The sequence below is a fragment of the Convolutriloba macropyga genome, unplaced genomic scaffold, assembly GCF_964194025.1.
Source record: "Convolutriloba macropyga unplaced genomic scaffold, txConMacr16.3 SCAFFOLD_6489, whole genome shotgun sequence".
In the NCBI taxonomy this organism is placed as follows: domain Eukaryota; kingdom Metazoa; phylum Xenacoelomorpha; order Acoela; family Convolutidae; genus Convolutriloba; species Convolutriloba macropyga.
Genome location: NW_027449383.1, coordinates 352 through 11,351, shown reverse-complemented (window position 1 = coordinate 11,351; position 11,000 = coordinate 352). Strand labels below are relative to the sequence as shown.

At 56.6% G+C, this 11,000-nt stretch overlaps 2 protein-coding genes across 2 annotated transcripts; both read right to left on the bottom strand.

Moving 5' to 3' along the window:
- Nucleotides 1-33: 33 nt before the first annotated feature.
- On the bottom strand, nucleotides 34-730 carry LOC142355006 (spliceosome-associated protein CWC15 homolog; the record flags this gene model as incomplete). The annotated part of the gene is made up of 3 exons (XM_075407316.1): nucleotides 600-730; nucleotides 412-460; nucleotides 34-88 (listed from the first exon to the last, which is right to left on the bottom strand). Coding segments are annotated over exons 1-3 (235 nt in total), but the record flags the coding sequence as incomplete, so codon positions are not given.
- Nucleotides 731-7,780: 7,050 nt separating this feature from the next.
- Nucleotides 7,781-10,052, bottom strand: LOC142355005 (transmembrane protein 70, mitochondrial-like). The gene is made up of 5 exons (XM_075407315.1): nucleotides 9,602-10,052; nucleotides 9,229-9,365; nucleotides 8,956-9,094; nucleotides 8,329-8,431; nucleotides 7,781-8,204 (listed from the first exon to the last, which is right to left on the bottom strand). Exons 1-5 carry the CDS (start codon nucleotides 9,816-9,818, stop codon nucleotides 8,012-8,014), a joined length of 789 nt encoding a protein of 262 aa, XP_075263430.1. The 5' UTR covers nucleotides 9,819-10,052; the 3' UTR covers nucleotides 7,781-8,011.
- Between the last annotated feature and the right edge of the window lie 948 nt (nucleotides 10,053-11,000).

Genomic DNA, 11,000 nt, shown 5'->3' with positions numbered 1-11,000 from the left:
GAAAGCACACAGCAGTCAGCCATCCCTACAAACCTTCAAAATTGAACTTTTCCCGCTGATGCTTGAGCTCCTTTTCCTCCAGCTCTGCCTGCGTGTGTGGTGGTGCAGGGAGCGGCGAGTGCAGACTGCTCAGGGTCGTTCCACAAGGAGTGGTGTGGGGTTGCAGGTGTGACGTGGCAGGCAAATGCAACGAAAGATGGAGGGGTGGGACGGGGTTGGAAGGGGCGAGAGGGAAGGTGATACAGGAGTGATAGGAGGGGGAGGAGTGAGCAGGAGAGGGGAAGGGACGGCCATGATGAGTATGTGAGTGTGTGCTTCTGACTGGAAGGCAAGGGCGCCCCAAACCGCCCGCAAAAGGGGGGGGGGGGGGGGGGGGGCGGGGGGATGTGTGGTCTTGACTGCCAAACATACCTTCAGATCGCGATCCTCAAGTTCGCCTTTCGAGGATTGGCCAATCTGCCTGCAATCGTAGCAACAAAGGAGTCACTTAAGTTCCACAGCATGCATCGCCGGACAGTGCGAAAACTTGGGACTCAGGCTAAGGGCCAGAAGAAGCCCTGAGGGTGGAAGTGGTCTGTCCTCTGAGGTAGGGATCACACCGGTATTTCATCTTCGTTTGACCTCTCTGATCCTTTGCCGAGAAGGCCGTGCTGGGGGCAAATATGCGCATGCCCCCCTGCTCCTCGTGGCCCATGGCGGGTGCCCATGTTGGTCTGTGTGCAGTGGTCATTGCGCACTGTTGCCGTGCTCCTGTGTGGAGCTGTCAGAGAAGGCTGGTGCGTGGCCGAAACAGAACGTGAGGCCGATATGGAAACGCCAGCGCAGCTTCCGGCTTCGCTCAGATCAGGTGGCCAGGGCACGGAGCCGTCAGAAAAACTGCAGGGACCCCGGAGAGGAGAAACAACGTGCGACACAACTGCGGCAGGTAGGTACGCTGGGTGGCGCGCGAGAAACAGTGTGTGAGATTGTCTCCCGGCCGTGCCCCGGCCTGTCGAGGGGTTGACGCTGCACGTATGCATGCAGCGGCCGGCATACCGCCTCCACAACCGTACTAGTATTCGTATCGATTTCTTGTTCGTACGAGTACTCTGCAGCTCTGGGGTAGGGTGCTCTACCCTACTTAAGGGTACCTACGGAAGGCCTAATTAGTAATTATACTTCCAAACACATACATGGTACTAGCACGAGTACTTTGCTCGTACGTTATATCTCACGCGCATGCCGAACGTGGCCCGTGAGTCCACTGCGCATCTGCGGCCTGCGGGCTGCGGGCTGCGGCCTGGGCTGCGGCCTGCGCCGTCTGCGCTGGGCATGGAAGGGTGACGTGGCATGTGATCCTTCGCGAATCGCGTGTCGACTGTCGATACTCGATTGTCGAACGCCGGTCAGAATTCGGATATGCAGCAATTTTCGCTGATATAGCATTGTATCCAACTTCCAAGCGCATGCGTGATTAAAATTTGATATTATTTCCGTCCCGTTCCGACTTCCGTCAGCTCTCACTTCTCAGCACTGTTTTGCCCTTTGAAGTTTGACAATCGACAGTCGCCGCCCGTCCCAGCTCCACCCACCGGTACCCGATCTCCATCAACCAATAAACAGGTCAAACTACCGCGATTCGAAACAAACGTGACCAGTCTGTCGAAAACTCGAAAGGGATATCAAATCCTTGCAGCTTGCTAATTTCGTTTTAACCGTTGGCGATCGTCTTACTTCCTTACATCTGCGTGTAATCATTACACTGTAATGGCTTCCGCATGTGCCGTCGCCGTTGATGTTCTCAGAGGACGAGCTGTCACGGCAAATTATGCAAGTCTCGGCGCTTTGCGAGCATCTCAGCACCTCCCCTCCGGAACCCAGAGATCTTCAACGTTCTCCCATCCATCCAGCCTTTTGGGTATCGGTAGGACGGCCGGGGCACGGCTGCATCCCTTGCGTGCCAGCTCTGGCGACGACAAGCCACCAAACCCTTTGACCGGTACCGATTTTTGAATCGGTGAGCTAACGAAAGAGTTGACAAACGTTGAGGATCTCGGAAAGCGGGGGGAGGTGTACTTCGTTGGACAGGCAAGACATCCCAGGAGCATCTCGTTCGGAGGCCCTGCTTTGAACTGGTCTGCTGTCTCCCTGTCCCGCAGCTATTGATTCGCTTCTTGCCGCTAGCCCCGGGGCGCTAGCAGCAAGTTTGGTCAGTAACCTCAAGTGTTGTCTATCGCAGGTGGCGCTAGTGGTGGCCTGCGCCTTCCCCCCCGACGCCCTAAATCCACTTGCACAGCTTTCTGGCGTGAGTCTGCTTGCATTAGGGCTTGGGTTGGTGTACTTCGGGGCGCAGGACCTCGGTTCCTCGCTGAGCCCTCTGCCAAAGCCTCGTGAAGGCAACACTCTACGAACCACGGGCATCTATGCGGTTTGCAGGCACCCTATGTACAGTGGACTGCTCTCTGGGGGAGTAGGGGCTGCACTTCTTGATCCCAGTCCAGCTCGGTCGCTGTTTGTCGTCGCGCTGGCTGCTCTTCTCAACTCCAAAGCCGCCCTTGAGGAAGAGGAGCTGGCCAAAATCCACCCGTCTTACGACGCTTACAAACAGACAGCTCCCCGGCTTGTGCCCGATGTACCTGCCCTTGTTGAGCTCGTGAAAGAGCGTGCGGGAAGCTCTTCAGGCTGAACTCCTGCATCAATATGCCATGGCACTGAGCCTGGCAGCAACCCCAGCATCGTAAATTCTGAATTTGTCAGCGAGGGGACCCATAGATACTGTGGGATTTTGTACACCCTGCCCTTCTCTGATCAGTGACACGACACTTCAAATGATGTTGCCACCATTTAATATTGCATGGATTGCACCCCAAAGGAGTCGATGTAAGGAATGCAGGAAGTTCGGCCGAGCAAGCAGGTGGACTCGGCAAAGACCAGTCTCACATGCAGTTCCCTCCACATATGTGCCGCTTTTGCGGGAGCAGTAGGAATGCAGCACGGAGGGACGACGGAGGCCTGCAGTAATAGCTCAAGCCATGCATGGAAGAATACATGGCTGCAAGGCAGCAATGGGATTTGATCTGACCCAGAAAGATTCAATATAACGCCATGGACAGATGGAGGGACAGAGCTTGCCCAGAACTGTTTTAGTTACAAAAGACGAGCAATTGGGGAGGCCAGCACAATGTTTGCCGAGAGGGCAATCACTCCTGACCGAACAACGCCTGCCGCACGCACAGTAACGACAGGCATTCTCATGCCCTGCAATACCACACGGTGCACCTCGAGCAGTGTGCTTGGCTAGACTCGAATCTCTGCTTGAAAGAACGAAATCGGGGCTTTAAGCTTCCCCTCCCATTCTTTGCCTCATGGACTAACGGCTGAAGTCTCCAGCTGGGAGGCCCTTGATGCGTGATGAGGAGCAGCTCCACCCCACGTACCTGAGGGCTGAAGCTGAAAGCACCTCAAAACAGCCTGGTTTTGTCGCCCGTGTGCTTGTGTGAACGCGACTGCTGTATTCCGGAGACTGTTACATCCGTCTGTCCATACTTCCCGAGGTGGGCAATTTGTTGCTCGGGGGTTGGAAACTGCCACGCTGGGTTGGAAACCGGTGCACCAGGTGCTGGTGCTAGAGAGCGGTGAAACAGGGATTCCACTTCTGATCCTATGCTCAGGTCCGGAGCCGGGCACGAGGTCCAGACATTTGTCGCAATGCACGCTGTCGCCATGTCTGGGGCAAACTTGCTGGGGGCAGGCGCCGCAGTTCCTTGGCAGCCAGCGGGGCGCGCAAGTGGTGCCGTTGTGGCTGTGTCATGCATGCCGCCTTGAGTGCATGCGCTGGGAGACCGCATGATCAATACAGTAGTTGCCGCATGGGTGTGGTGCGCTCACATTCACATGGGAGCGAAATGGGCACCATGGCTCCTTTGGATGAAGCATTTCTGACGCTCCTCTGGTTGTGGAGTGCAGCACGTACCCCCAAGATCCCCATCCTCTTCGAGCAACTCCTTTGATACCACTTGATGAGTCGGGCCGGCCTCTGGGCCAAGGCAGAGACTTGACGGTCTTGACAGAACGCAGACAAATCATTGCATCCCCCGTGCCCCTCTGAAGGACATAGCACGCCAATCGTTAGCGGCCACTGCAGGTTGGCCCTGAGAGAAGTTCATGGTGGGGACTTTGGGGGCGTGGGGCACATCATGGCATGACCTGCACCCGTACCTGGTGGACCCGGCCCCGGACCAGTGTTTCTGCCACAACGGGCGAGGGCACAGTGGCCATTGATCAGCGGCTCAGGCTGGCAACCACGACCAAGACTGCAATAGCCCGGATGGCTCGCCTCCTTGCGATGTGTCTCGTCAACGCAGCAGTGGGTGAGTTGCAGCTGCATCTCACAAGCGTCGATGAGGGTGTTGTGAAGGTCGCTCATCAGCCGGGCAAGAACTGATCACGACGGGCATTTGCTGCTGCCCTGGCCTCACTGTTTCTCTGTAGAATAGCGGCTGCATCCAGATCATGCTTGTGGCGGTGATTGGAACGTTTGGCCCCTCTGTCCCGAAGCATCTTTGCCTGCGCCGCCTTGTCATGACCCGCCAGGACTTCCGGCTTGGTAGACCCGGACTGGGATGACGGGTTGTGGTGGATTGGGACCTGCACAAGTCAGGGCACGCAGCATTGAAATTGCAGCGATAACAGTGCTGCAGCAGCGCGGCGACTCCTCTGGCCGTGCACCGAACTGTACCAAACATACCACTGCCATGCCCCGGTTCTCTTCTTGGCACAGCGATGCTCCCCGAGTATCTACGCCGGATTCCCCACACACTTGCCCGCCGCTCTACACAGCACCGTGATCCACCGCAATCGAAAAAGCTTTTCAGCGTGTCCTGCGCCCGTATGACTGCCATCCTCGCACTAGTGTCGGAATGGCTCATGGGAGGAAAGCGGGAGAAGGGCATGACAAGTGGTAGAGGTCCGTTGCTTGCGGGCCTTGCGTATTTGATGTGCATGAGAGTATACCAAAGCTTGCTCGGTGCGACGGTGTATGGGTGGTGTCCATGCACTCAGTAGCCACTGGAGCAGGTGCTGTGCCACTGATCCACACCTGCTGCGTATGAGGGATGAAGGGCTCCTCCTGGAAATGCAGCGGATGGACGATAGGCGGCTCTGTCTGAGCTTGGAAGACAAACCGTGGCGGCTTTGTCCGCTCTGGGCTACCCTGAGCCATGGAGCCTCCCTCCTTCCTGTGCCTGGGGAAAGCCAAATAGGGCCATGTTCAGTCTCGGTCCGCTGTGTTGTGGGGAGGCCGACGTGAGATTTGGCCAATGCAGCCTGCAGGTTGTACAAGCCTGGAACTTGCCCAACCTTGATGGTGCAGTGCCTGTATCCCCAGTTTGCTCTTGCTCTGCGGATTTGTCTTCAGGGTGGTCTGACTCCATGGAAGACCGAGCAGCAAGCTCCCTTGAGGCGGACAGCAGCTTCTCCATGTCCAGGTGCCCCTCCATCCCCGGCTCCAAGTCAATGTGCTCCTGCAGCTTGTTGAGTAGATTAACTCTGCTGCGGTGCCCTTTCAGCACTTGAAGCTCCGCATGAGCAGCGGCCAGAATGACGACAACCACGATCAGAGGTGTAACCCAGGTCTGCAGCGCCTTGCAAAGGCTATCTGGCCTCCGCCGAACTGCCTTGTGCCGCAGCTTCCGGTCGTACTCTGCCACCGCCATGCCAAGGCTGAGGTGATGCCCGCTGTGGCTCTCCGTCTGCATTCCAGCTGCCGCCCGAGAAGACAAGCCGTGAGTCTGACCTGCGACATGACCGCTCCGATGATCCATGATTCCATGGTCCCCGCTGTCCATCCTTCCTGATGCTTGGTCGGAAAGTCACTGAGTGGTTGGCAATGCGAACGGCAAACTTCCTGCGAAGCGCACATGGACTCATATGGTCAGAGTTTGGGTGTAGCATCCGGTGGGCATTTCGGTTCGAGCATGCGGGCCTGACGATCGTGAGCATTGCCTGGAGGACTGGGTGCTTACAATCATACATTGGTATGCCAATCATGGTGTGCTGGATGGAGCTGTCAAGAATGGCCCAATGCAAGACATGCAGGTGACAAGTGCCTCATGCAGCAGTCAAGGCTTTAGGGATGGATGAGATTGGATGATTCGTGCGCACAGCAAGCTGAAAATACATTGGAGGAGGATCGCCGGAGGCAGAGCAGAGTGTCCGGAGGCACAGGTGGAGGCCGGCAGATACTGGAGGCCAAGCTGGGTCCTCCATATCGAAGCAGATAAGGAGATTCCGGGAGAAAGCAGGGCATGGATGGATGGATGGGTGGATGGGTGGATAGTAGTGGAGAGCTGACTGTTCGTGTCAGGGAATAACGCATCAACCTTTCACGCGCCTCAGACGCAACGCAGCTTCAAGGGGCCGGCAGAGGTTGGAAGACGAAGCCGCCGTAGCTGTATATTATCTGCCGATTCAATACGAAAAATGTTGGCTCCAAGCTCCGCCTCAAGAGATGTGGACGCAATCTGGCCTGCTAGAACCGTCTGCTACGCCCTAACTGTCCTCAGCAGGTCGACTTCCGAGCACGTGCATGCGGGCGTCCCGTGTACAAATCCCGTGTACAAATGCTCTCGAAATATGGGGTTCGTGCTGCTAGTACGTACAAGCTCTTCCTCAGTTAGTCGGTGGCAGCGCCAAAGCTCTTCGTCGGGAATGCTTGCACACCTAGCTAATGCGAAGCAGTTCAGAATCTCAAGGCACTGACAGCGATCCAAAACTGTTGCCCCGGGTGGGTGGGGGCAGCACGACTGGCGCTGCACGGCTGTTGCGCAGAATTTAGGTGTGGGAGCTGGGGCCTGGGTTCGTTCCGTGTGCACTGTGCAGGTGCGCGGCCTGCGGAGTGCGGGCACAGCCGCACGGGGCGCAGTTTCGCATTGCGCCTGCACCAGAAGCTCAGGATTGTCGGTATGTCAAAGCTTTTTTAAAAAATTTTACCAGTTACCACCGTCCGTAGATCTGACTTCTGAGTGATCAGTCGAGTACCGTCTGTACCGATCATCACTACCTAGGGTACTAAAAATAGGTACTATTAGGTGAAAGGTTGATTACATCCGTGGGGTTAGCCTATGGGCCAAGTTTAAACAGGTTGGGTCAGGTACCCTCTAGTAGCTAGCTGTTAGCTAGGTAGGACGAAGGGTACGTAGCTTCAGTACGAGTACTCGTACGTACCCACGCGTACTTAGGTACGTCGACCGTCATGTAGGGATCCTTACGAGTAAATTTTATCCTTCCCTACCCTACCAGACAGCTAGCCTCGGCCCAGCCTACCTACCTCTCTAGCTGGTACGAGTACTCGCACCTAGCCCGAGCCGCGTACCCGGGGTGGGGGTAGGTAGGATACCTAGGTAGGGTACCTAGGGTACCTAGGTAGGCATTGATGGGTACGTCGGTTCCATGTGGACCGTGTCCGTGTCGCCAGATGTCATGAGGGTTCGCCAATCAAATAATGGGGGCGCTTCTCTGGACCTTGGCAGCAGGATCGCGGTCCAGCACAGAAGCAGCGGCACACAGAGAGGGCGCCAAAAATCTCCTTGGGGGCCGTTTCACCCGACGATGGCAGAGAATAACAGGGGGAAACTTGCAGCTGTATAGTACCAGAACGGAAGGTACCAAGTGGGAACATACAACCAGGTTCATGGGCTCAATGCACCGGGGAGATGACACGGCTTGGGTTACAAAAATGTTGATACCTGTGACCCGTCCGTTTGGCCGGGCTCTAGGAGTGCATACCAACCACAAGCACCACACGCACTGTTGCACACATCATTAGCATGCGTGACCGCTGCTGCTCCGATGTCTCAGCGAAGTTGGTTCGTTCTCAACTGACGAAAATCGTCCATCGTGGCGGGCATGACTCAGCGCATGCAATGTCATGAGCCGCGTCGAGGAGATGACTGTCTAAATTCAGCTTTCCTCTTGTCATCGCGGTTCCGCAGATCCCATGCAGAAGTTTGCACTGAGCCATGAGGAGTGGAACTCAATCGTCGTAGGCTGACGATGCTGCGTCCTTTGTTGTGGGGTCTTCTGCTGGCGGGGCGAGCTTCGACAGCAGCTCCTTGTCAGCAAAGTTATCTCCGTCCACATAGTACGTCACTCCCTTGGCGTCGAAGGTTGAGACAGGGCTGAGGCTATCGGTCGGCCCAACCTCTGAAACGTGGAACTGGGCAAACCTACAGATGAAGACGCACAGCAGCACACGTCAGCCAGACACTCGTGGATTTTACCACTGCACCATCAGCGAGTGGTGTCGTGCGAGGTCTGTGCGTATGATGCGTCGCGATGGGGAGGCAACACCTCTGCTGCAGGAAGAACGTCATCGTCTCCACATCGATCATGCCCGTCGCCCTATCGTACTTCAGGTGGTGCACATATGGCGCCGCAAACCAATGCAGGAGGCCTGGGCATTCATTGCGGGGCAGGGCCGGACAGCCGCACATGTCAGCTCGGGGTGATTCTGCGGCTGGTGGCACCGTGCACTCTCTTGAAAGGTGCAGAGCTTGCCGCCAGCATGGCCAGCGATGGGAATGCAGTCAACCTCCAGAGCCATGCCAGGGGCATTTTCTGTAGCCAAAGACTAAAGGGTCGGGTGACAGTGAAAGAAGGGGTGGGGACCGGGGGTGGAGCTCGGGACTGGAGTCAAACAGATAGATGGATAGATGGGTGGATGGCTGTGGGGGGCAGCGGCGAGTCTCAGGAATGTGCAGCCAGCCCACGAAAGAGACCGCGCGAGGCGGGATCCGCACGCTGTGGACATGTGGGCGCAATGTGGAGGTGGGCATGAGGCAGTGCAGCTGATGAGCAGAAGGCCGGATGAATGTAAGGGCTGGCTACCAGGTAGTCACATTAAAACACAGGACGGCTGCCAGAAAAGGACGTGCCAGGGGATGGGTGCAGTCTCTCAAGGCCAGTGCCTGGACTTACCGGTAGTGAATACGCCGAAGCCAGTGAGAGTGCCGGCTATCCCTGCCTTGGCCCCCAAGGTCATGGTAGGGTCACCGTGCAACGCTAGCAACAGTGGAGACCCGACCACAGTGATCCCAAGGCTGGCAATGCTAAGTCCCTGCACGCAGCGCAACTCATCGGCAGTGTCAGCCAGGTGCGGTCGGTGTGTTGGGAGGTACGGTGCTCCCAATCAGCCATGCCACTGTTCTGTGTTTCTGCTGTAGGGGGTAACAAGCGTAAACGTAGCATCACCTTGACCCGTTTTACGGCATTGGCAAATGGCCCGTGGTACTCGAAGATACCATCTTGGGTGGTGCTTGGGACATTGCCTGAAGCTGACGTAGACGGGACGGACGGAGCAGCACTGCTGGTCGGTGTTCCCTGGTCATCTGCGAGAAAAAAGCCGGCTGTCTTTGAGAACAGTAATCCGATACGGCCAAGGAAATAGGAAGAGGAGGGTGGAGCGATAGTAGAGGAGGCTAGGACGGAAAAGCCAACAGAGGAAGAACGGCCGGGGAGTGGGAGAGGGTGAGAGGAGAGGAGTTCGATCTATAAGCCCCCCCCCCCCCCCCCCCCCCCGCGCTTCCTCTCTCCCAACACACACACACACACAAAAGGGATTGACCTTTGGGGTCAGTATCTGTGGAAACCGACGAATAGCGAGCCTTCGAGGCGCCCAAGCTGCCTCCCAGGAGAGGCTCGCTACAGGGGGGGCGGCCCAGGTGCCTGTACTGGGAAGAAAAGTCCTCCGCCTCGAGGTTGCAAATAGCGTCCGGGCGGAGCAGCAGCGCGGCTCGCCCCGTTAGTGAGTACTGGCAGCGAAGCGCTGATGAGGGCAACATACTTCCCTTGCTAGCTCTGTGAAGACAATTACTTCGTTGGCACGACAACGAAGGCAGAGTTGGTGCACAGCAACGCTGTCGGGAGCGGTGGCAGGGACTGAGGGAATAGCTTTGACTCTGATCGATAGTGGCCTATGATCAGGGGCACACGAGGACGACCAACAATGATCTCGCCATCCCCGAGGAACTGACTGCTGAGTGACGCGATGGCTGGGAAGCACCGGGACGTCAGCAGAGATCGGCCTCCCAGTTCCTTTTTTACGCGAGTCTTGGGAACAACAGTCGATATATTCAGCCGCCGGCACATACGCGTACTAGCGATGACTACCAGTACATCGCTAGCTCACGTATATACGTACGTACTGAACTCCTATAGTACAGCACTTGTACATTCGTAGGTACTGTAGCTACCAGGAGGTAGAGGTCCCTCCTGCTACAGTACTACTCTAGATCGACACTCTAGCTAGTAGGGCCTACTACGAGCAGGTATCCTTAGAGGTCCCTCCTGCTACGAGTAGTACTGCTCGTGAATTACGTTTTGCTACTCGTACTGTACGAGTACATGTATGGGTAGAAGGATCGAGGTCTAACTAAGTACTAGTACGAAGGTAGGTGCACGCCGCACGGTAGGTACTAGGTACCTAGCTAAGAATCTACAATAGGTAGGTAGGGTACCCTACTGGAAATGTAAAAGCCAGGTCGCGAGTCGCCACCCACGTCCCACAGCCGGCGCAAAGTCTTCTCGCACGCTCACTGTGCAGCACGGCACGGCCGCCATTGACTTAAAAACTGCCTGACCGAATAGTGCCCTAACCAACATTTTGTCGCTGGCAGCACGCTCCGTAGCAGAAACAGGGAGTACCAGCAGCTCGGCCGAGCGTTGTAGCCTGTCCGCAGGCGAAGGCCCGGCCGGGTGAGTCTCGTTTGCTACCGGAAGGCCAGTCTCCTCTGCCCCGGACAGCCCGCAAGGAGGTGCTCTCCCAACCTACTTTCACACGCTTGCCCGACAGGAGTGTCCGTTGAAGCTGCCTCTGAGTTCTAAGTTGACCCTGAAGGCGCTCTTCTCAGTTACTGTCCGCAGCTTCCAGGCCCGCAGTTCTCAGTGAAAAGCAAGTTTTCGCTTTTCTGCGCCACCGCAGGACGTCCTGTCCGAGCAACGTGGGGGGAAGGAAGGCATCCTGC